At 42.6% G+C, this 24,185-nt stretch overlaps 2 protein-coding genes across 2 annotated transcripts in view; one reads left to right on the top strand and one right to left on the bottom strand.

Annotated features, from left to right (window-relative positions):
- LOC124377358 (NACHT, LRR and PYD domains-containing protein 12-like) overlaps positions 1-24,185 on the top strand; it is a 578,147-nt gene that overhangs the window by 105,941 nt on the left and 448,021 nt on the right.
- Positions 1-24,185, bottom strand: part of LOC124377359 (NACHT, LRR and PYD domains-containing protein 12-like) — an 839,056-nt gene that overhangs the window by 719,712 nt on the left and 95,159 nt on the right. The window contains exon 3 of the mRNA XM_046836796.1: positions 13,287-14,571. Coding sequence (XP_046692752.1) covers positions 13,287-14,571 — 1,285 coding nt within the window. The remainder of the gene's footprint in view (positions 1-13,286; positions 14,572-24,185) is intronic.

Genomic DNA, 24,185 nt, shown 5'->3' with positions numbered 1-24,185 from the left:
ATCAGAGTTCTCCCTATTGACCTTCATTATCAGCTTTTTTAATCTAAAGATTTTCTGATCTGTAAAAGCTCCTTCTCTTTTAAAGTGTTTTATATCGTTTACAAACTGTTTGCGGTCCTGGAAAAACTCCTAGACTAATAAGTTCTCAGCACTATATAATATGTTTAACGGTTCCACCTGAGAGTCTAGATTAAAAACTGAATCAGACATTCCTCCACCTTCATGTCTTTCTTTGCCTGCTTTTTTCCCCCTACCTCGCTTCTTCCTTTTAGTTGACACTTTGAACTGGGGCTCGTCTTCCATCTCCACGTCTCCCCCATCCCCTTGCACTGGTGTAGTGACTGGTGCCTCCTGGCGAAAACTCTGCATCCCTGTGCCTGCCTCTGCCAGGGCAGGCAGCTCCAGCACTGCTCCAGAGTCCACTATGACTTTTCACAAGGCCTCTAAAGGTCCAGTTCAGCTGAGCAGGGCTTCTCCTGGTCTAGTTAAACATGCTCCTGAGGTTCCAGTGACCACTGTTCCTGCCCCTCTCCCCTCCGTGGATCTTCACACTTCTGTGCAGCGGGACGGTCTCTCATCGACACCTTGGGTGGTTCCATGTAATTCTGGAGTAGATCGGGTGCTTTTGAGGACGGATTGGACTGTAGTTGGTGTCGGCGGTCTGCTGCACTGACTCAGGAGTGCAGTTTGCTTCTGATCGTCATCACTGTACAGCGCAACATTGTATATTTGCTTCAAATGGACATTTGGTGCAACCCAGATGAGGATGAGTTCCCTCGAGTCTGGTTCCTCTCATAGGTTTCTTCCTTATGCCATCTCGGGAGTTTTTCCTTGCCACAGTTGCTCATCAGGGACAAACTTACTTACAAAGAACATATTACGTTTAATCACCACATTATCTGTGTAAAGCTGCTTTGAGACAATGTTCATTGTTAAAAGCACTATACAAATAAAAATGAATTGAATTGAATTGAATTTACCTAATTCGTGACATTTTGTGTCCAACAGGTCGTTCATTTTGGCTTTTTGGCTTTGAAGGCTTCAATATGCCCTTGATATCCTGTGGCCTCCAAACGCTGGAATTCCACTATCTATTTATCCAGAGCTTTTAAAGATCTGGCAATGTCTCTGTGACATTGAATGTGTACTGTTGACAGAAATTTTTAATTTGTGCTTTTGTCACATCTCACTGCTTGAAAGCTGCCTTCACACATTTAAAACAATTCCATACAAAATAAAAGACTCTCTAAAATTAGCATCTTCTAAAAGTGTGGTGTTAAAATGCCAGTAAGCACTCTTAGGTTTAATATTCTTTCAACAGATGGTACACTGACCCATTGTCAGGGATCCACCAGCCGCACCCTCTCTTGAACCACACATTCCTCCTAGCAGCTCCCGGTCCTACTAATCATGCACACCTGACTCTCATCAGCTCACACCATATAAGCACACACTTCCAAACACTCCCCGTCCGTTCTACCGATTAGTCTGGAGAATATCACTGGACCTTCTGACTGCTCTTTCTATGGACTATCTCTTTGTGGATTGTCACCAAGGACTTATTTCATTGTGGTTCTATTCTGTGAATATATCTTATGAACTGCTCTTTGCCTGTGCCTTCAGTGATCCCGTGCTTACTGCTGGTTAGGTTTATCTACACTCTCTTCATCAAATCGCTGGGGTTGCATTTCGATGTATAATGATACCTGAAGCAGGAAGCCGCGACACTCCGGAAAAACGGCCGGAGAGCCATCGGGCTTCTGAGCGGTGGTGCAGCTCGGCTGGAAGCGGCTGAGCGCAAAAGCTTCACGGATTGCCTCGGTTAGCTCTCTCACGGGATCATCAGAGTCATCGGACTGGAAATCCAAAACGAGGTAACGCTGTTCGGTTTCCTTATTCCCCGGTCGGTAAAAGGTCCGTTCTTCTGTCAACATCTTTGTTCTGTTGAACTTCGGCTTCTGCTCGTTCTTCCAGCCTGACAGAAGAACGTCAGTGTCATGACTTCCTGCTTCAGGTATCATTGTACATCGACGCAAGCGATTTCCTCGAGTGAGCCTGGGTTGCGTTTTGATCTCGCTGCTCACCGGATGTGCGTTGACTTGGGCGAGAGCGCTCTGGAGTGCAGAGAGTCATATGCCGCGTTCACAGCGCACTTCACGGAAGTCTTCTGCACAAGCACCGGTAATACTTCCATGGCCGACCAACTCCTCGAACTCCCTCAGGGGGCAGATAGCGTCGCGGATTACAGCCTCCATTTCCGCATGCTGGCGGCACCTAGTGGTTGGAACGAGGCAGCACTGCTTGGGACATACAGAAGAGGTTTAAATCGGGAGCTTCAATTGGCGATGGCGACTTACGATGACACCCTGGGATTGAAGGCGTTCGATTCGCATCTCCCAACGCTTGACTGCCTGCCGCACTCCTGAAGTAGAAATCTCCCAAGCCTTTGCACTATCTACAGCCTCAGAACCAAAACCCATGCAACTGAGCTCCCACAGACTATCCTCCCAGGAGTGAGAACGCCGGCTGGCATACAAAGCCTGCCTGTATTGTGGAGAACAAGGACACAGAGTCGCCCAGTGCCCATGACGTCCTCCTCGATGGATGGTGAGTGCTGTAGACTTTCCCTCAGACATCTCGCATTTACCCAAGCTACCTGTACCCCTTTTAACCCCTTCTCTCACACTCTCTGTCTCCGACCTAGTCGACCCGGCTCAGCTGGGAACTTCATTTCAGGCGTGCCTAGAACGGCTCCAGCTACGCCGTGAGAGGGACTCACGAGCAGGTGAGAGATCCCGCGGAATATCGGGAGTACGAGCGTCTTTAGAGAGCAGGCTGACACCAAGTTGCCACCCCACCGGCCGTTGGACTGTGCTATCGACCTGATGCCTGAGGCCAAACTACCCAAGGGTCGGAATTATCCCTTATCAGCGCCAGAACACTAAGCGATGGAACAGTACATCCGTCAGGCCCTCCTACAGGGTTTCATCACCCCATCCTCATCTCCTGCAGCCTCCAGCTTCTTCTTCGTCGGCAAGAAGGATGGGGGACTCCGGCCCTGTATTGATTACTGAGGCTTGAACGCACAAATCTCTCCACTACCATACCCGCTCCCCCTGGTTCCTGCCGCCCTGGAGGAATTACAAGGCCCGCATCTTCACCAAGTTCGATCTGCGGAGTGCGTACAACCTGGTATGCATACGCCAGGGGGACGAGTGGAAAACGGAGTTCATCACCCCCTCGGGTCACTACGAGTACTGGGTGATGCCGTACGGCCTGTCAATCTCTCCGGCGGTGTTTCAACACTTTATGAATGAGATCTTCCGACCCTTCCTCCACCACTTTGTGATCGTCTACATAGATGACATTTTGATTTACTCCCGGATGCCACATTAACATCACAACCACGTTATCCGGGTTCTAGAGGTGCTCCGGGAGCACCAACTCTACCTCAACCTCCCCAAATGCGAGTTCCAACGCTCGGAAGTGCAGTTCCTGGGGTACAACATCAGTGAAGCCGGCATCCGGATGGATGAGAGGAAGGTGGCGGCGAAGGTGAAGGAATGGCCAGTTCCTACAACAATAAAGGAGTTGCAGAGGTTCTTGGGGTTCGCAAATTTCTACTGCCAGTTCATCTGTGGCTATAGCAAGGTCTCCGCTCCACTTACTTCGCTCCTCAGGGGGAATGCCAGAACCGACGCACAGGAGGCATTTGCGGAACTCCGGCAGAGGTTCTGCGTCGCTCCCCTCCTCCATCATCCCGATCCCCAGGTCCTGTTCGTGGTGGAGGTAGACGCGTCTTCTACAGGCGTAGGGGCTACCCTTTCCCAGCTGTCGGGGAATCCGCCCCGGCTCTACCCCTTCGCCTACTTTTCCAAGAAGATGTCGTCAGCGGAAGAAAACTATGACATCGGCAACCGGGAACTTCTCGCCATCAAACTGGCCCTTGAGGAGTGGAGGCACTGGCTTGAGGGGGCTACACACCCATTCACCGTCATTACCGACCACAAGAACCTCCAGTATCTCCATGAGGCAAAGAGACTGGACCCCGGCAGGCAAGATGGGCCCTCTTCTTCGCCCACTTCAGATCACCTATCGGCCGGGTTCAAAGAATGGCAAGGCAGACGCCCTATCTCGCCTGTACGGCCCAGAGGAGCCTACCGACCCTGTACCCATCTTGCCCCCCGAGTTAATCGTCTGCCCCATTGTCTAGGATCTCGATGAGATCTGTCGTGCTACCCAGAGGGAGGCAACACCCCCCGGGTGTCCAGAAGGTCGAACCTACGTTCCGCCTAAGTGTCGGCCTAACCTGTTAAAGGCGGTACATGAGGTCCCCGGTTCAGGACACCCAGGCACACGGCGAACCCTCAGCTTAGTTTAAGCCCGATACTGGTGGTCGGGCATGGCCACTGAGATCGCCACCTTCGTCCGCGGATGCAGTGCTTGCACCATGGCCAAGACCCCTCGGCACCTGCCCGTGGGGAAGCTAGTCCGCTTACCCATTCCACGACGACCTTGGTCCCACATCGGCGTTGACTTCACGGACTTACCACGATCTGAGGGTAACACCTGTGTCCTTGTGGCTGTGGACCGATTCTTCAAGGCATGTCGTTTTATTCCTTTTCGAGGCCTCCCTACCGCCTTGGAGACAGCAGAATCACTCTTCGAACATGTCTATCGCAACTTCGGTCTCCCGGAGGAGATAGTGTCGGATTGCGGCTCCCAGTTTACCTCTCGTGTGTGGAGGGTGCTTTTTCATCTACTGGGGGTTACCGTTAACCTGTCCTCTGGTTATCACCCTCAGTCCAACGGACAGACCAAACGCAAGATCCAGGAGTTGGGCCGATATCTGCATACATACTGCTGCCAGGACCAGGTGAAATGGTGTCGGTTCCTTCCCTGGGCTGAGTACGCACAAAACTCCTTGCGTCAGGACACCACAGGTCGCACACCCTTCCAGTGCGTGTTGGGGTTCCAGCCACCACTGTTTTCGTGGTCCGATGAACCTTCCAACGTGCTGTCGGTGGACTACTGGTTCCGGAAGAGCCTCAAGGTGTGGAATCGGCTCATACCCAGCTACGCCGGGCTGTGAGGGAGACCCGAGGCACGCCGATGCCCAGAGACGTGAAACACCCACCTACCTGCCCGGGGACTTGGTCTGGCTGTCTACCTGGGACCTCCGACTTCGACTCCCCTGTAGAAAGCTGAGCCCCAGGTACATCGGGCCCTTCAGAGTGGAGAGACGGATTAACGAGGCGACCTACAGGCTGGACCTACCTCCCGTACCGCATTCACCCGCTTTCCACGTGTCTCTCCTAAAGCCTTATGTTCCGCCGGCGTCGAGCTGGCGGTCTGGAATACCTGGTGGACTGGGAGGGTTACAGCCCGGAGGAGCGGTCGTGGGTGGCCCGGCAAAACATCCTTGACCCGGCGCTCCTCGAGAAGTTTCATGCGTCTCATCCGCTACGGCCGGGTGAAAGCCCGGGGTGAATGCGTTACCGGGGAGGGGGTACTGTCAGGGATCCACCAGCCACACCCTCTCTTGAGCCACACATTCCTCCTAGCAGCTCCCCGTCCTACTAATCATGCACACCTGACTCTCATCAGCTCACACTATATAAGCACACACTTCCAAACACTCCCCGTCCGTTCTACTGATTAGTCTGGAGAACATCACTGGACCTTCTGACTGCTCTTTCTATGGACTATCTCTTTGTGGATTGTCACCAAGGACTTATTTCATTGTGGTTCTATTCTGTGGATATATCTTATGAACTGCTCTTTGCCTGTGCCTTTAGTGATCCCGTGCTTACTGCTGGTTTGGTTTATCTACACTCCCTTCATCATTAAACACATCTTTGTTCTGTTGAACTTCGGCTTCTGCTCGTTCTTCCAGCCTGACACCCATACAGTGATCACTGCCTACTGGAAAAATGGAACATTTCGTGAAAAAGTTATCTGATGCTTAAAACAATAAAATCTAACTAATCTCGCCAGGGAGAGCGTGCTGTCTATGCTGTGGGCCCACGTGTACTGTCTCTGTTTTTTATTGAAATTTCTCCATATGTCACAGACATCGTAGGTCTCCACCAACTCCCACAGATGCTTATGGGAAGCAAAATGAGGTTCTGCATGGTTTTTCTCTATATTGTCTGATGTACAATTAAAATCTTCTCCCAAAACTAAAATGTAGCAGTGCTACAGTTTAAAATAACATTGATGTGTTTGTCTAAAAACTCATTCTCTCCACTGCACTGGTTGGAGCATACACACAGATAAACACTAATACCTCATTCTCATAAAAAACATTTACTCTAAAAGCCTCCCGTTTAACATTTCTTCTATAGTGTAGGAAACAGGAATAAAATTGTAATTAAAAAGCAGGGTAGCACCAAGTGATGTGTTGTGGCTTAAAATCACCAACCCATTCCACTCCTTCACCCAATCAGCATCATTACTGCTGCCACTGTGTGTTTCCTGTAGCATAACAACATCAACACGTTTTTATCTCATAAGCTCCTAAAGCTTTGCTCTCTTTCCATATTCCCTCGCTAAAAAAATAAAATAAAAGTAAAACAAAAAAATGCTAAAAGAACTAGAAATAAAACACCACACAGTCTATCAGTCTCCATCAGAGTTCTCCGCTATTGACCTTCATTATCAGCTTTTTAATCTAAAGATTTTCTGATCTGTAAAAGCTCCTTCTCTTTTAAAGTGTTTTATATCGTTTACAAACTGTTTGCGGTCCTGGAAAAACTCCTAGACTAATAAGTTCTCAGCACTATATAATATGTTTAACGGTTCCACCTGAGAGTCTAGATTAAAACTGAATCAGACATTCCTCCACCTTCATGTCTTTCTTTGCCTGCTTTTTTCCCCCTACCTCGCTTCTTCCTTTTAGTTGACACTTTGAACTGGGGCTCGTCTTCCATCTCCACGTCTCCCCCATCCCCTTGCACTGGTGTAGTGACTGGTGCCTCCTGGCGAAAACTCTGCATCCCTGTGCCTGCCTCTGCCAGGGCAGGCAGCTCCAGCACTGCTCCAGAGTCCACTATGACTTTTCACAAGGCCTCTAAAGGTCCAGTTCAGCTGAGCAGGGCTTCTCCTGGTCTAGTTCAGCTGAGCATGGCTTCCTCGGGCCCAGTTCAGCTGAGCAGGGCTTTTCTGGGCCCGGTTCAGCCAAGCAGGGCTTCTCTTGGGGAATTATGTCGTTAGTGGACCTCTGGTCAACAGTCTGAGGTTGGGGCCCATGCTCCCTTGGCCCTGGTGCAGCAGCATTAACGGGGCTTTCAGCAGCAGGCCGAGCTGAAGCCGCAGGGGAAATGACTCCAGCAGGTTCAGCTGCTTCCTGCCCCGGTCGCTTGGAAACACCGGGGTCACTCTGTCTTTCGGGACAGGCACGCACAAGATGCCCTAACTGAGCACATTTAAAACATTTTATTTCTGATTCGGTGGAGACAAAGATCTTGTAGTCAAACCCATCGTTCCTGAATTTAAAGACCACGTTAAGTTCTTTAACACCTTCCTTCAGAACCATAAACACCATCCCCCTAAAAGACACCAAGTGCTTAACTAGTGGAGACTTACAGCCGAGGGGGATCTTCTTCATTGGGGAGACAATTCGTCTGTACCGAGACTAATAAAAACAAAAAGGAACATTTGACAGCAACACCTTTTTAGCAGGAGAACTGAGGGGAGAAACCAGTACACACATTATTTATAACAATTCCTTTTTGGATCAGTTTAGTCACTTTTTCAATACTGTTCAGAAAAATCACTATTGCACTGTCCACGTGGAAGGCAGAGACAATGTTCTCATGCCCCACCACATTTCCAACCGCTAACATGCATTCCCTACACTGTAGATACCACCGCACAGTGCCAGCGAGTCAAACTTTCAAACAACCTCGCGCTCGAAGACGCCATGCTAAACACTCACTCACACTCATACACACACTTCCCTCTTTTCCATTCTTTTCAAAAGTGTTTGAAGATTTCACAGAATGTTTTTTCCTGTTAAGTTTATGACTGAAATGCCAGTAGGAACTTCTGTGTTCTTGTTATTAGTGTCCACTCGACTGGGATTAGTTTATGGTCTGAAAGTGATGTAGGGAAAATATCAGAGTGTGTGACTGTGTTCCTCATGGTGTGTGTGATATGTAGAACATGTCTAAACGTGCTGCAGAAACCCTGCCTATGTGGAACGTCACCCACGTGTAATGACGTGTTCGTGGGTTGTTTTCTCTCTATATGTCTAAGAAGTTCAGGGATTTAATTTCTACTGTTGCTGATTTAGCATGTGGTCTCACCCTCTCTGACCCTGTGTTAGGAGCAGAAATATTTACAAACAAAACATTGAAGTGGTTGATTTCAGCTCTCACTATGAGAGTCTACCTGGTTCTACCTCATCCTGTGAGAAGATTTGTGCTTTAACATTAGGTGAGAACACCAGCACTAATATTCCACCACAAGCCCCAATCCACCTCATTGCCCTCGGCACTATGTGTCTCCTGCAGGAAGATTATACTCAATTTCTTTAAACCTTTACTTTCTGAAGTATTTCTCTTTTTTTCTGTCCTTTATCTCATTTTTGTTCAGGGATCGCACCTGCAGAATCTCCATTAGAAAGAGAGAGAGATAATAGAGAGAAAAACAGGAGAGGAAACATGATGACTATGTAGATTTCCCCTTGTTAGGCTGTTGAGAGTTTTTTTAATAAAGATGTTTCTGCTGTGGTGTGGTTCAGAGCAAACATGTTTTCTTAAGAAGAAACAGACCTTTCAAGATGGGGAAATAAATCGCTTACTTTAACACCTTTTCCTTTAGTCTCATCCAAGAACCTGTTAATTTGTTCAAAAGAGTAAAGATCCTTTTCAGACGTGTCTGACCACTGTTCCTCATCTCTGATGCTCTAAAGAGAAGGCTAAGATAAATCACTCAGCTGCTCGGTCAGTGATTCCTCCAGCGCACAAGCCTGAACTCCCTCAGCTCCCACAGACACCACCTGATCTCTTTCTTTCATTCACATCACTGACCATCACACTCACATCCCTGACCATAACACTCACATCACTGACCATTACACTCGCATCACTGACCATCACACTCTCATCACTGACCATCACACTCTCATCACTGACCATCACACTCGCATCACTGACCATCACATTCGCATCACTGACCATTACACTCATCATTGACCATCACACTCACATCACTGACCAAGAGAGAGAAAAGGAGAAAGATGTAAAGTGAGATGTTTGAAATCTGAATGTGGAGTAAAAAAGATGTTGGTTCTTCAGCTCCAGACAGTATTTCCAGGTGTTAATCTACTGGAAATACAGATTTAATGCTGCAGGTTTAATTGGACTTTTGAGCTGCAATAAAAGTCACAACAGCTCAGTTCTTCACTGAGGGATTTTTGTAGCTTGTTAGATATTAGATCATCTTTTCTTTCTTCATTATTCTGCCTCATCACATTCACATTGATATCAACACTTTTGTACATTTATTAGATATTAGAAACTAAAACAATACAAAATCAATAAGAAGTCATGATTATAAAAATACAAATTAAATCAACACTAATTTAAACTAACAAACAAAAGTAAAAAAAAATAAACTATAAAGTTCCTCCTCAGAACATTGATGCTGAACCTAAAAGCTCTGCTTCAGTCTCACTATTAGAGAATGTGTGTTACTGAGGAGCAGGTCATGTGACTTTTAGAGAGTTGGTCTTACCACAGTTTCTCCAGTTTACAGTGAGGATTTTCCAGTGCAGCAGAGAGAAACTTCACTCCTGAGTCTCCTACTTTATTCCAACACAGATCCAGATCTCTCAGGTGTGAGGGGTTTGATTTCAGAGCTGAAGCGAGAGCAGCACAGCCTTCATCTGATACTCCACAATCATCCAACCTGCAGATACACAATGACACACACATCACTCTCTTAGTTTCTACAAGTTACACATCCTTTGTGTGTTTTGAAATGAGTGGTGTGGATGGATGGATAGATTTTATATATATATATATATATATATATATATATATATATATATATATATATATATATATATATATATATATATACAGTGGAACCTCGGGTTACGAGCGCCCCTGGATACGTATAATTCAGGTTACGAATCGCAGTTCATAAAAAATGTTGCCTCTAGTTACGAGAAATTTTTAGGATACGAGCACGCACAGAAAAATCGAGCAGGTTAGTTTTTACGTATCGCCACGTGCTCTCGCTGCGCTCTCGCAGCACATACACATCCGCTCACTCTAACAGTGTGGAATTACTGAACTTTAAATACTGTACGTATTCGTAATTTGTATCGGGATACGAGCTTTTCAGGTTAAGAGTAAAGTGACGGAACCAATTAAACTCGTAACCCAAGGTTCCACTGTGTATATATATATATATATATATATATATATATATATATATATATATATATATATATATATATATATATGCTGAAATATAAACAATAGATTGTGTAAATGAGAGAATTCAGATAAATAAACTGAATATTGAAACGGTTTATTCAGTGACAAAAACAAGACTCTTTCTTTTATGCAGTTTGTGTGTGTGTGTGTGTGTGTGTGTGTGTGTAAGAAAACAGGACATTTGTATGTAGTTTGTGTTACTGAAAGTGAACTCTAACAGTTTCACAGTCATTTCACACACATTGCAGTGGTTTTAAGACACGTTTTGTGCTGCAGCTTCACACATACAGTACGTACATCAGACCCAAAGCCTCTGTGACAAATTATCAGTGTGCAGTGAAAAGAAACAAACTTTCTCCTCAGAACATTGATGCTGAACCTAAAAGCTCTGCTTCAGTCTCACTATAAGAGAATGTGTGTTACTGAGGAGGAGGTCATGTGACTCTCAGAGAGATGATCTTACCACAGTGACTCCAGTTTACAGTGAGGATTCTCCAGTAAAGCAGAGAGACACGTCAGTCCTGAGTCTCCTATATTATTCCAAGACAGATGCAGTTCTCTCAGGTGTGAGGGGTTTGATCTCAGAGCTGAAGCGAGAGCAGCACAGCCTTCATCTGATACTTCACAATTACACAACCTGCAGATACACAATGACACACACTTCACTCTCTCACTCTCTCACTCTTTCTACACATTACACCTCCCTTTTGTTCTCCCTCGTTCCTGCAGTGTTGGTGTGAGAACCAGTCAAAGACACAGATGGAAGTCCTCATCTAGACAGTCATATAGTGCGAGTTCCCCGACTACACAATGCACAGATTTCATTTCTGTAAAATAAGTTGCAGCAGATTTCTCCAGGACTTACAAAGTAAATCAAAATCAATATATATATCAATTAATTTAAAGATGATTTAATAGAGATAAATATTTGTACTGCACTTTGATTCATTTCAGACTGCTGACACAAGAAAACTACAGTAAATGACCAGTAGGTGGCAGTGTAAGGTGTATTTCAGCTAATTTTCACAGCAGGGGATTAGAAGCAGAGCAGCACTAATGACCAAATGAATGTAGAGGAAAAAACAGAAGTAAATGTGGGATTTTTTACTCTTGGAAGAGCTTAAACATTTGCAGTTCAATAAAGAAGTTGTAAAAGAAGATGAGATGAATGAGAGCAGCAGCACAAAAACACGTCGCTCTGAGAAACAGAGAATGGAACTGGGAAGTCCAGAGCAATGCAAGCTGGCACACACTTCATCATTCTGCAAACGGAGCAGAGGGGAATCTCTGACAATGAACAATAATAATGTAAGACGTCTAGAAACAGGTTGAAAAAGCAATGATGATGATTTGAAGATGACGTGTGTGTTATGGTGGACCGTCTCCCTTCTCTTGTCCAATCACAAGATCATATTAAACCTGACCAATGATTATTGCTGTGATTGAGATTCCTGTCATTATGTGTACAAGAGGTGTAAAGGTATTGCTGCTTTCTGTTCAAAGTCATGAATCAGGTTCTTTCTCTCTGTTTAACTGGAGTTTTATTCACACATGGATCTAATTCTCAGTGCATTAATGATTAGTGGAAGTGAGAAGTTTCATTACTGATAGATTTGTTCTGGATGTTGTACTGCTACAGCAAATTTCACCTGAAAACAACACTGTATACAACAATTCACTGCAGCTTTTAGTGAGTTCTTGTGTCTCTCAGAGAGATGATCTTACCTCAGATCTTTCACTTTACACTCAGGATTCTCCAGTAGAGCAGAGAGACGCTTCACTCCTGAGTCTTCTAGTTTATTCCCAGACAGATTCAGTGTATTGACAGTCAGATGCAGTTCTCTCAGACTGGAGGTTTCTGAGTTGAGCACTGAGGTCAGAGCTTTTCCACTTCTCTGTAATTTCACTGCATCTGATACTGAAGGAAATAAAAGATAATGAACAGAAATGCAGAAGATCAAACAAGTTCTCAAAGCTTCACTGCAGCGTCTCACTTTCAACATCACACACATCAGTTGAACACAATGATTAAATGGTGGAATAATAAGAATTGACAGTCGGAGATGTTCAGATTTGGCTTGGCGAGAGTTTCAGCTGAGGAACATCATCACACACGTTGTATAAACATGGAGGATGAGATCCGGGAATCCAAATGGGAAAGTAAGAGAGTCTGATCTAAAAGGTTTCTAAGAGGAGAAAGGAAAAGTCTAAAGAGTCCTGCAGAGTTCGATTCATCTGAACAGCTCAGACCTTTGATTTGTTCTCAACACTGTAACAGTAGAACAATTTCATTCAGCTTCACTTACATTGCTTTTCTGGATGCTGCAATCACAGGCATCACTCTCACAAGAATCTCATCTCTGATCTTATCTGGAGTGATGTATTTATTCAGGTCAAATTCCTCCAGATCCTGTGCTGATGTCAGTAACACAAACACCAGAGCAGACCACTGTGAAGGAGAAAGTTCACTTTGTGCTCCAGATTTCAGATACTGCTGGATTTCCTCCACTAGAGAATCATCACCCAGTTCATTCAGACAGTGGAGCAGATTGATGGATTTCTCTGTAGAAAGATCTTCACTGATCTTCTTCTTGATGTACTGAACTGTTTCCTCTTTGTTCTGGGAGCTACTTCCTGTCTGTGTTACTAAGGAATGTAGAAGTTTCTGATTGGACTCGAGTGAGAGACCCAGAAGAAAGCGGAGGAAAAGATCCAGATGTCCAGTCTGACTTTTAAAGCCTGATCTACAGCACTCTTGTGAACACCTGAAAGTGTCCTACAGACCTGATTCTGTTTAAGAACATTTCTCTGTTCCTTTATGAAGGTCAGGTGCACATACAGAGCTGCGAGATGTTCCTGAATGCTCAGATGAACAAAGCAGTACACTTTACTCTGGTGAAGCCCAAACTCCTCTCTGAAGATCTGCGTACACACACCTGAATACACTGCTGCTTCTGTCACATCAATGTCACACTCTCTCAGGTCTTCCTCATAGAAGATCAGGTTTTGTTTCTCCAGCTGCTGGAAAGCCAGTTTCCCCAGTTTGAGAAGCATTTCTTCATCGCTCTCCTGCTTCTGTAGGTACTTCTCTCTTATGATGTTGGTCTGAATGATGAGGAAGTGTGTGTACATTTGAGTCAGAGTCTTGGGGATCTCTCCACTCTCTGCTTCACCCAACATTCTCTCTAGAACAGCAGCTGAAATCCAGCAGAACACTGGGATGTGGCACATGATGTAGAGGCTTCTTAATGACTTCAGGTGTGTGATGATCTTATTGGCCAGGTTCTGATCACTGATCCTCTTCCTGAAGTACTCCTCCTTCTGAGGGTCATTGAACCCTCGTACCTCTGTGACTCGATGGACACACTCAGACGGGATTTGATCAGCTGCTGCTGGTCTGGAGGTGATCCAGATGAGAGCAGAGGGAAGCAGGTTCCCTTTGATCAGGTTTATCAGCAGCACATGCACTGGTGCTGATTCAGTTACATCACACACTCTCACTGTCTTCTGGAAATCCAGAGGAAAACGACACTCATCCAAACCATCAAAAATGAACAAAACCTTCTCCAACCTGGAAATGTCTATTTCTTTCATCTCCTTAAAAAACACATGAAGGAGCTCCACCAGACTCAGTTTCTGCTCCTTCATCAAATTCAGCTCTCTGAAAGGAAATGGGAATATGAGGTGGACGTCCTGATTTGTTTTCCCTTCAGCCCAGTCCAGAACAAACTTCTGCACATTGACTGTTTTTCCAATTCCAGCTACACCCTTAGTCAGAACGTTCCTGATGGGTTCTTCATCTTGTTTGGATAAGGGTTTTGTCAGAACTCTCCTGATGGGTTTGTCTTGTTCATTTAGGGGTTTAAAGATGTCACTGCATTTGATTGGTGTGTCCTCAGTTGGGTTCCTCCTTGATGCTGCCTCGATCTGTTTCACCTCATGTTCTTTATTGACGTCTCCACTGTCTCCCTCTGTGATGTAGAGCTCTGTGTAGATCTCATTCAGGAGTGTTCGGTTTTCCTGCTTTAGCATCAATCCATTCAAACACTGAAACTTCTTCATCAGATTGTTCTTGAACTTCTTCTGGAATTCATCTGCAGCAGTGGATTCTGGGTCGTGTCTGTGACAGGGTGAAGTAGAAAGACATGGTGAGACATGGGCTCCAATAATTAGAGTAGAAGTTCACAATTTTCCTGCTAGATAGATCTTTATGATGTTCTCACTGTGGATTTACTTTATTCTACTGGAGGTTTTCTATCATCTAATCACTCTGTAGTTACTAACAGCAGAGAGCTTTAGAATAGCAGTGTGTCAGTGTCACAGTCATGGTGTTGGTTTTGATCGTACCCTGTAGCTGTGATGATGTTCTTCTCTCTTCTGTCTCCTGCCTTCTGTAGAACACTGGGAACAAAAACAACAAGTGTTAAAGATCTCAACGTTCCTCACTTTAATACTGGAGTCTAAACCTGAACACAAATTGTACTACAATAATTGTAGTGAGAGCAGGAACACTTGGAGAACACAGAGCTGAATACAACTCCAACATTGTGCACCTGGAGAATTAAATGTGCTCCTGTTTTCATTTCACACTTTTTCCTACTTTTCTATTCTTCCTACACAAACCTCCAAAAGTATTGGAACAGGAAGTCCAGTTCTTTGGGTTTTTGCTCGACACTGAAGACATTTGGATTTGAGAGTAAAAGATGAAAATGAAACAATAGATCAGAATTCCAGCTTTCAGTTCCTGATCTTTACATCTAGATGTGTTACATCACTTAGAACCTTTCAGGAAATGAAAGCTGAAATTCTGATCTCTCGTCTCACATCATCTTCTGATGAAGATTTCCACCTACTCACATGGTTTTGGGAAGTGGGAGTTTAGGTTGAGGAAAATGCTGATTTTCATTCTGAATTAATTCTGTTTTCTCTCTCTGTAGTTCACTGTAGAAAATTATAGAAATGGCTTTAAGACAGAATTTCTTTTTTGCTAAAATCTGAAGATCTACAGAAGATTCTGATCACTAAGTCAGGGTTCCTGATCCCCAAAAATACTGCTTACACCTTTAAGTAGTAGTGTTTAGATGTTTCCTATCGCTTTTTTTTGTTGTTTATATTAGTATTTTTTTTTTAAGATTTAATACATTAAATGTAATTGATTGTGACTTTAATGAGTATTTACACTTTTTCATCTAAAGGATTTACTGAAAGTATTGTAGAATCACTAAAGACCAAGTAACTATAATATAAATCTAAACAGCTGCTAATGACGGTGTAGTGCAGCCATTAACTGTGACTTTAACTAGGAGAATTATGGGATGTTACCTGTGTCCAGGTGAGGAGATTCCAGTGCTAAATCCCAAAGGAAGATCTATAGACTTATCACTCTTCATGGAGACACAGCTGGGCACTGGTGAGTGTGATTTCTCTCTGTAGTTTACTGTAGAAAATTATAAAATGGTCATGAGACAGAATTTCATTGTTGCTAAAATCAGGATACAAAATCCAGTGCATTGAAAAAGTCCCTATGCAGTGGTGGTGTAGAGCAGGAAGTGGAGCACGGTTTAAAACTGGTGATAAAAACACAGATTTAGTTTGGATAAGATTATAATTGATAGTATGTAGTTTATGTAGAAAACAGTTCCAGCCCACTGTAACTGCTCCTGCTGGATTGAGTTAAACAGCACTTATTGATTTGGTTCCTGTAATTGAGGTGATGTTCTAAAGGTTTTCTGTGATTGTGCTGAAAAGGAGCTGAACTGAGGTCAGTAATGAGAATCTCAGTGCTGCTTAAACACTCATTTATAACACATATTATAAGGATTATCCATGTTGTTTGTGTCTTATAGCTTTAATTAGCCAATGAGTTTATGGTTCTTGGTTTTGAGAGTTTCATAAATTGTGCACAATGACGTGTATTTAATTGTGTAATAAATGTATTTAGGGTGATGTTTATATATGAAATGAAGCTCTCAGAAATGTCTCCAGATTTGCAGATATGAACAGTTCATTAGTAAAACACTAGAACATGGCAGGTTACCAGTCTTTTGAGTGAGGTCACATGATCTGTCCCCTGATCAGGGATCTCCATTTTTTAATGCTTGTGTACACGCAGAGTCCTGAAGACGTCGATCTCTTCTGCTGGAATCAATCACACTCCTAGAAAAAACAAAAACAACATGCAGTGAAAAGAGAACGAGAACTCGAGAACGCGCTGTGCACGTTACCTTCAACGCGCGTGCAGAACAGTGCCATCGTGCTGCAAAGAAACAGATGCGCACACCATGAACTAAAGACTCACTTATAGGACTTAAAAAATCAAATCTTTTCAAATGTTTTTGCCTTCTTTATTTTCATGACTTATTTTTTTAACTACCCTGAAAGTTATTTATTAATTAAGGCTAAATAAAATGTAGCCAGATGCTTTAAACTGTTGATTGTGTGTATATATATATATATATATATATATATATATATATATATATATATATATATATATATATATATTTATTTATTTTTATTCATTATGTTAACATTGTGAACGAAAGTGTGCTTTCTTGCAACAACATTTGATGAACAGTGGACGCCGATGTTCGCATTTACGCTGTTTGCGTAGCGGACTTCTCTCTATATATTTTAATCTGCATTTTAGCAACAGCGTCCTCTATAGTCACAACATACGATGGTCACAGAATCTGGTGTAACACCTGTTGTGTCAGTAAACATATACTCAGAATCAACTTCCGTTTCACAATAACTGTACAATAGTGTTAAATACATCAACAGAAGCTTCACTTGATTGACGCTGGAATGTTCCCAGGTAGTCTAGTGTTCAGTAAGGCAGCTGAAGCGCTGCATTATGGGATCTGTAGTTTGTGTTATCAGCGCTTCATATCGCCGAAACATTAATAACAATAATAATAGATATTCATAAAATTATCTCGCGGGCCGGATATAATTGTACATCTGGCCAGATGTGTTTGACACGTGTTTTATCTGAACTTTTCCCGGAACAAGAATTGTGGGGGAAAGACAGTGACAGTGAGGGTCTCTGTCTAATATGTGAATTGGGAAATCTCCAGGTCACGTGATGAATGAAACAGGAGAAAATCCCATTTTCCTGAAGGAATCTATGCTGCGATAAAGGATCCAGTGGATCCCGCATTCCGCACTGAATTCGGAAAGCTCATGTCTTCATGAACATGTATCTGCTCCACACTTCCTGTATCACCTCCGCTTAGAAAGCCATGATCTGTTCCTCAAACTCCATTACATAGAAAACACAAACGCATTATTCCGATAGAAAGTCGTTTCTAGGAAAAACTCACCCACTTTTCTTCACCACTGCTTGTTGTTGGACATGAATCTCACCGCTTCTGACTGCTGTTCAACATCTTTGTGTTTTTTGTCCTCAAAATGGAGTCGAGGCTGAGAAACACTTTCACTTTCGGAAAACCGAATCGAGTCTTTGAACCGACTCTTTAAACCGACTCTTTGAACCGGAACTTTGACGATTTGGAAACGGAATTATTTTAATCGCACTCCGTCAAGTTCAGTTTAATGATCAAGAACTAAAAGAGAAATTGCTGTAATTAATAACAGCATGTAGTGGAGATTACAGCTATAAAGCTATACAGCTCTGCTCTCTGCCTGCTCTCACATTTATTCTTTTCTTGCAGCTTCCCTGAACATGTCCTAGTCAGTGCATTCAAAGCAGTCCTGGAGAACAGACATGGATCCTGTTGGCCACGTTCTCACCTGCTTTCAAGCTGGTCTTGAATGTCTGCTGATTGGTCTGTATGCTGGGATCAGCATAATAGAGATGTGGGCTTCGCCCCGTATGCTCACCGGATGTTTGTGTAAACAACAGCCAGCGTGTTTTCTCCTCTTGCTGCAAATTTCACATTCTGATGAAATTTAGGAAGCACAGTCCTGAATCTTGCATGGTTGAAATCTCCTGCGACCAAAAAAAAGCATAATCTATGGTGACAACAGAGTACAGACACACAAGATGTGTACAGAGCACAAAGTTTAGCACAAATTTGGAGTTGTAACAGAAAGAAAAGAGATTTATTTTGAATGGTGCCAAAAGTATTTTTCTAGCAGTAAAATAGTTAATCATATTACATATTACATAAATATACATACATATTGTTTGTGTAATTAATTTGTCTACATATTATACCTGAGAAGAGGGAAATAATTGACACCTATAGGCGATGCGAGAAAAGAATAAAGTGTAAGTTGCATCAGGCATTTTCTCTTCAGTTCCAGCTGAACTGTTGAGGTGAATGGTAAGCAACAAATGTCCTCTCCGGTAATACTTCTACACATACTGTTAATAAACATTTTTTATTTATTTTTCAAGACGATATATGACTGTTCTAAAGTGTTTTTGACAACTTGGAACAGTTGAGGTTTTTTTAATTAGCTCGTAATTAAGTTACAGGTGTTCCACACGTGTGCGGGCGCGCTAGATGTATGTGCAATTTGTGTTATTACTTTTTATTTTTGTGTACTTCTTTTGTTTGCTATTATTTAACAGTTTTGTGACCGGATGAGCTGTATTTACGCAACCTGCGTGTCTTTATTTTTACCCTCAGTAAACACAACGCATGGATGAACTCTAAAAACGGTGTGAAGGTGGTCTTTTTTTGGGAGAATCTGACATTAGAACCAAGAGGGGTTACAGAGGCACACAGTTATAAAGGATGAATCTGGATGCAGTGAAATGAAATGAAATTGGCCATATAGTTTATGCCAGTGCTGATCTGTTATTCATTAAATAATCTAAAAAAAAAAAACTTATTTGTTAAAGATGTCAGGTTGGGACACACCTGCTAAAAAAACCTTAAACCATTAATTGTAGTTGACACTGATTCTCTTTGTAGGTTTGAAGATTTACCAGGTACATCATCAGGTGGGTGATTATTAAATGTTCATAAATTAAATCACTGGTTCTATTAATTATTTCTTTCTGTTTAATATACAAAAATTACCATTTCAGATTCTTAGTAAAGATTAACAGTTTTCAAGTCACTGAGGAATTAAACATGTGTTTTGTTTCTTTTTGGTAATAGAGCATTTTGAGAAGACAACTGAGGAACTTGTACACATTAGATCAACATCTACACAAAGCCCTAACCCTGTACAGGTAAGCATCTTTTAAAATAACATTTGTGGCATTTGACAGATTCCCTTATTCAGAATGACCTAAATGTATACATCTTATTTATACACCAGAGCATGTGAGCCTTAAGGGCCATGACCAGGGGCCCAGCAGTGGCACTTAGTAGTAGGATTTGAACTCATGCTAACCTTCTAATTCAAAGTTCAAAATCTTAACCATCTAGCTATAGTTTCAATACAAGCAGAAATATGAAATGAAACTGGCAGAAATGGTGTGTGTATCACAGGTCCTGCACTGTCTCATTTTATTCTGTGATTTTCCACAATGTTACATCTCCAATCAACCTTTTGGTCCCTGAAAAAAACATCTTTGAAGAATTTGCTCTTACTCTCCTTGGAGACTATGGCCTCCTTTTAAGCTCTATTTCTTTTGCCTATTCTTTCTTCTATGTTTCTTTTCCCTGACAATGAGCAGCTATTTTGAAAGACACAAGACTGTATGGACATCAAATGAAAGTTCATTCAACCACCTGAATGCCAGAACAGAGCAAAGTCTGTAAGCATGTCTTGTTTTTACCCTGAGAGTTGGTGGGAGCAGTTGAGCAGTGGTTGAGGATAAGAGGGAGCCTAGTGCAGTGCAGGGTGAGGTAAGTTCTGAGCGATAGGGTGTGCTAGTCTGTTTCTGGCTTTGTATGGCATCAGGGATTAAAACTGATAGCCTTCAGCCACAGCTTTTGGGACTCACAGCTGAAAACGCATCTAAATTTAAAGGTTAACAGTTCCTGATACAAGTGTGCTACATATCTTTTAAACACAATTTAAATATCTTTGAAAAGAAGACACGTTGAGCTTTACTTTTTTTATGCATGTTGTTTGCTGGTTACACACATTCAGCAAATACATTCATTATAATTTTCCATTGAAAAACTGGTCTAAATTCATAGAATTTAGCTGCACCAAACACTGGTCAACAAATTTCATGGAAAGTTTTATTTTCTCTGTAATAATTGGTGAAACAACTAGATTTTTACATGCTGAACACAAATTTGTATTTGTAATTTCTGTATCACTGAGGGTTTTGAAGAAAACTGCAATTACACATTAACATTTTAACGTCTCCAGACACATAGGCCTTTTATAAAATAAAAAAATTTAAAAATAAAATCACATGTACATAATTTTTCACAGCCTTTGCCATGACACTTTAAATGTAGCTCAGGTGCATCCTGTTTCCACTGATCATCCTTGAGATGTTTCTACAACTTGAATTTTTTTAATGATTGATTGATTCCATGGATTGGACAGGTTTTGCGTCACTTTTGAACGTAGATGGCCGTCCTATACACTTAATCACTTATTATTTAATATAAATAATATTTATTTTAATAAACACTTATTTATAATAATGAGTGTATCGGATTATGTATACTATATTTAATAAATAATAATAATGCTATGAAATGTCCACTACATACGATCGATTCGTTGGTTGTCCCTCGGCCGCGTCCAAATCCGAAGATGACCCGAACCCCAACCCGAACCCTAATCCGAAGATGAGGGATTTGCCGTGAAGTGTATAGGAGGGGCATCTACATTGAAAAGCGACGCAAAGGGGCTCCTTTCTGTGTTGGATGTCTACGCCATCCGAGGCAACGTCGATATGTGACAACGTGGGGTGAGACTGTGTAGTTTATGGAGTAGTGGTAAAGTTTAAATTTTTTAATTATTCAGTGAAACTTTTCTCTTGTGTGTTGGTCAATGTTCTGCCTTAGAGTTAGCATTGTTGCTGTTTCAGGGTTGATGCTGCCAGATAAGATGCTCTTTAGGGAGACTTGTCAATGATGATGATGTGAACTCCAACAGCAAAATGAAAACAGAGTGGATGGAAAGCCCCATCTCTGCTTATTTGCACTAAAGGATATAAGTTATGGGAAAGAGATTACTTATAACTATGGAGATTCTGACTGGCCATGCAGAAGCAAGGCATTTAAAGATTCAACTAAATTTTCAAATGTTGTTTGACTCCAAATCTTTCGAAGCAATATTAAGCATGTTGTTGATGTGCATGTTGTAAATGTGTAACATTGTTAAACTCGTATGAACAGACAGTTTATTGTTTAAAAGGTTTTTCATGTATGTGGGGAAGTGTTACCACTTTATTGTGAATCTGCACAGGTTACTGCTGAGCTGGAACAACCATCAAAAGCTGTAGCCAGCTGTGCAGCAGGAGATGAAACAGAGGGTAAGTGTCTGTAAACTTTGTGTTTGTAATATGTTTAATTTCTATTAACTTTAAACAGCGCCCACATCTCCCGCAGGTTGTTCTGAACCGGTGTGCCAGTGAGCAGGAGGCGGTGCCGTGCCAGAACTGCACTCGCACTCATCGCAGTCTTCGTTGATGAGCTTTTGATCTCATTTGCTTCATCATGTAAATGTAAATGTAATGTAACTTTGCTTCATCTAATATGATGTAATCCCAGAAGAACTCTTGTCCTTTGAATGAGGCCAGCTGCTGCCAGTTATTAACTAGCATTTGATATGTGGTGATGACTGCTCCACCCCTACGCTGGATTCGTTCCAGGTTCCGCTGCGCTCAATTGTTTTTGCCATGAAATTCTTTGTCTTGAAAGCCAGGGTCCAGTGCTTAAATTCATTTAGCCATTTCTTGATCAAGGAGGTGGGCATGACGAGAAGCGTGTGATTGATCTGCTTGGCATCATACAGAGCCGACAGGAAACTGAGGACCTGCACCGTCTTGCCCAAACCCATGTCGTCTGCAAGGATGCCGCCGACATGCCCGTCCCTATGCAGGCTGTACAGGAAGGCCACGCCATCTTTTTGATGCTCATACAGCTGTTTGTAAAGCCCTTTATAGATCATTAAACCACTGTTGAGCACGTTCACAAACTCCTCCTCTTCATCAGATACATACAGCTCTTTCATAGCCTTCTCCAATCGTTTCAATCGACCCAGCATCTTATCACTCGGACGCACATCAAATGCTCGCCGGAAAAATCCCAGAGAAAGTTGAGCGGCCTCCTTCCCCTGCTGCCTAAGTCTAACACACATACAAAAGAAAAATAAACTGTAAATTCAGTACTTTTTAATTTATAAACACACCCCACATACATACATACATACATACAATACACACAAATATCACAGTAGACACACACACAATAACTATATCACAGTAGACACACACAGCATATATACATCACAATATAACCACACACACACACAGCATGCATACATGCATCACAACACACAAGTTGTTAATATGTTCAAGGTGAGTTGCAATCATGGGAAAGACAAAGGAGCTTCCACAAAAGCTGAGAGAGGAGATTATTTTATCACATCTGAAGGGCCTATGTTATAAGAAGATTTCCAAAGATTTAACATTCCAAGAGACACCATTGGGAGCATCATAAGGAAGTTTAAAACTTATGGAACAGCTGCAAACCTGCCTGGTCATGGAAGAAAGCTCACAATTTCATCAAGGGCCCTTAGCAACTTAGTCAGGACAGCTAAGAAAATCCCCTGTGTGACTGCAAGACAGCTACAGGATGACATGATGAAGGCTAGTACAAGTGCTTCAGTGGCAACTATAAGACGTGCACTGAATAATGGAGGACCTCATGGCCGGACCCCAAGACGCACTCCACTCTTGACATCAAGGAACATCAGGAGTCGACTAGAATATGCCAGGGGGAATTTGGATAAAACTACAGAGTTCTGGGAGACAGTTCTATGGACTGATGAAACCAAACTGAAACTTTTTGGACATATGGACCAGCGGTATGTCTGGCGTGCAAAAGGTCAGGCTTATGACCTGAAGAATACCATCCCCACGGTCAAGCATAGAGGTGGGTCAATAATGATGTGGGGCTGTTTTTCTGCGGCAGGAACTGGCAATCTTGATTGTGTACCCGGCATCATGGATTCCCAGAAATACCAGGTCATTTTGAAGAAGAACGTGATGCCTTCTGTTGACAAATTAAACCTTGATCATTGGATCTTCCAGCAAGACAATGATCCCATGCACACCTCCAAATCAAGCAAAGGGGAAAAGATGCTGGAGTGTCCTGGAGTGGCCTTCTCAGTCACCAGATTTAAATCCAATTGAAAATCTTTGGTGGGATTTGAAGAAGGCAGTCAAACATCACTGAGTTAGAGGCTTTTGCACGTGAAGAATGGGCAAAGATTCCAATCAAGAGGTGTAAGAAGCTGGTCAGCACTTATTGAAAACGCTTGTTAGAAGTTATAAAAACTAAAGGGCGCTCCACAAGGTACTGAAGCTGGGGACTGAAGAATACTGCACATGCTCATGTGTTACAAGACTTACAATTTTCATTTGAACTTTAAAGTTAAATCAACTTCTGTTGTCAAAATAACTCGTATGTATCAATAAATAGTTTTTCACGATTTTTTTTCCATTTATTTTCATTGTCTTTCATCATCACTGTATTGTCTATTGAGGTGAGGGGGTTGAATATTTTTGATTGCATGTGTGTATATATACACTGGCGATCAAAATTAGAGAATTTATAAACAATTGAACAATTCTGAAATAATGCCATCTTCACTGCTCAACAGTTGAGGGAGTTT

This window comes from Silurus meridionalis, chromosome 23 (genome assembly GCF_014805685.1).
Source record: "Silurus meridionalis isolate SWU-2019-XX chromosome 23, ASM1480568v1, whole genome shotgun sequence".
In the NCBI taxonomy this organism is placed as follows: domain Eukaryota; kingdom Metazoa; phylum Chordata; class Actinopteri; order Siluriformes; family Siluridae; genus Silurus; species Silurus meridionalis.
The sequence above is the reverse complement of the archived record's forward strand: the minus strand, read 5'-3'. Positions and strand labels throughout refer to the sequence as shown.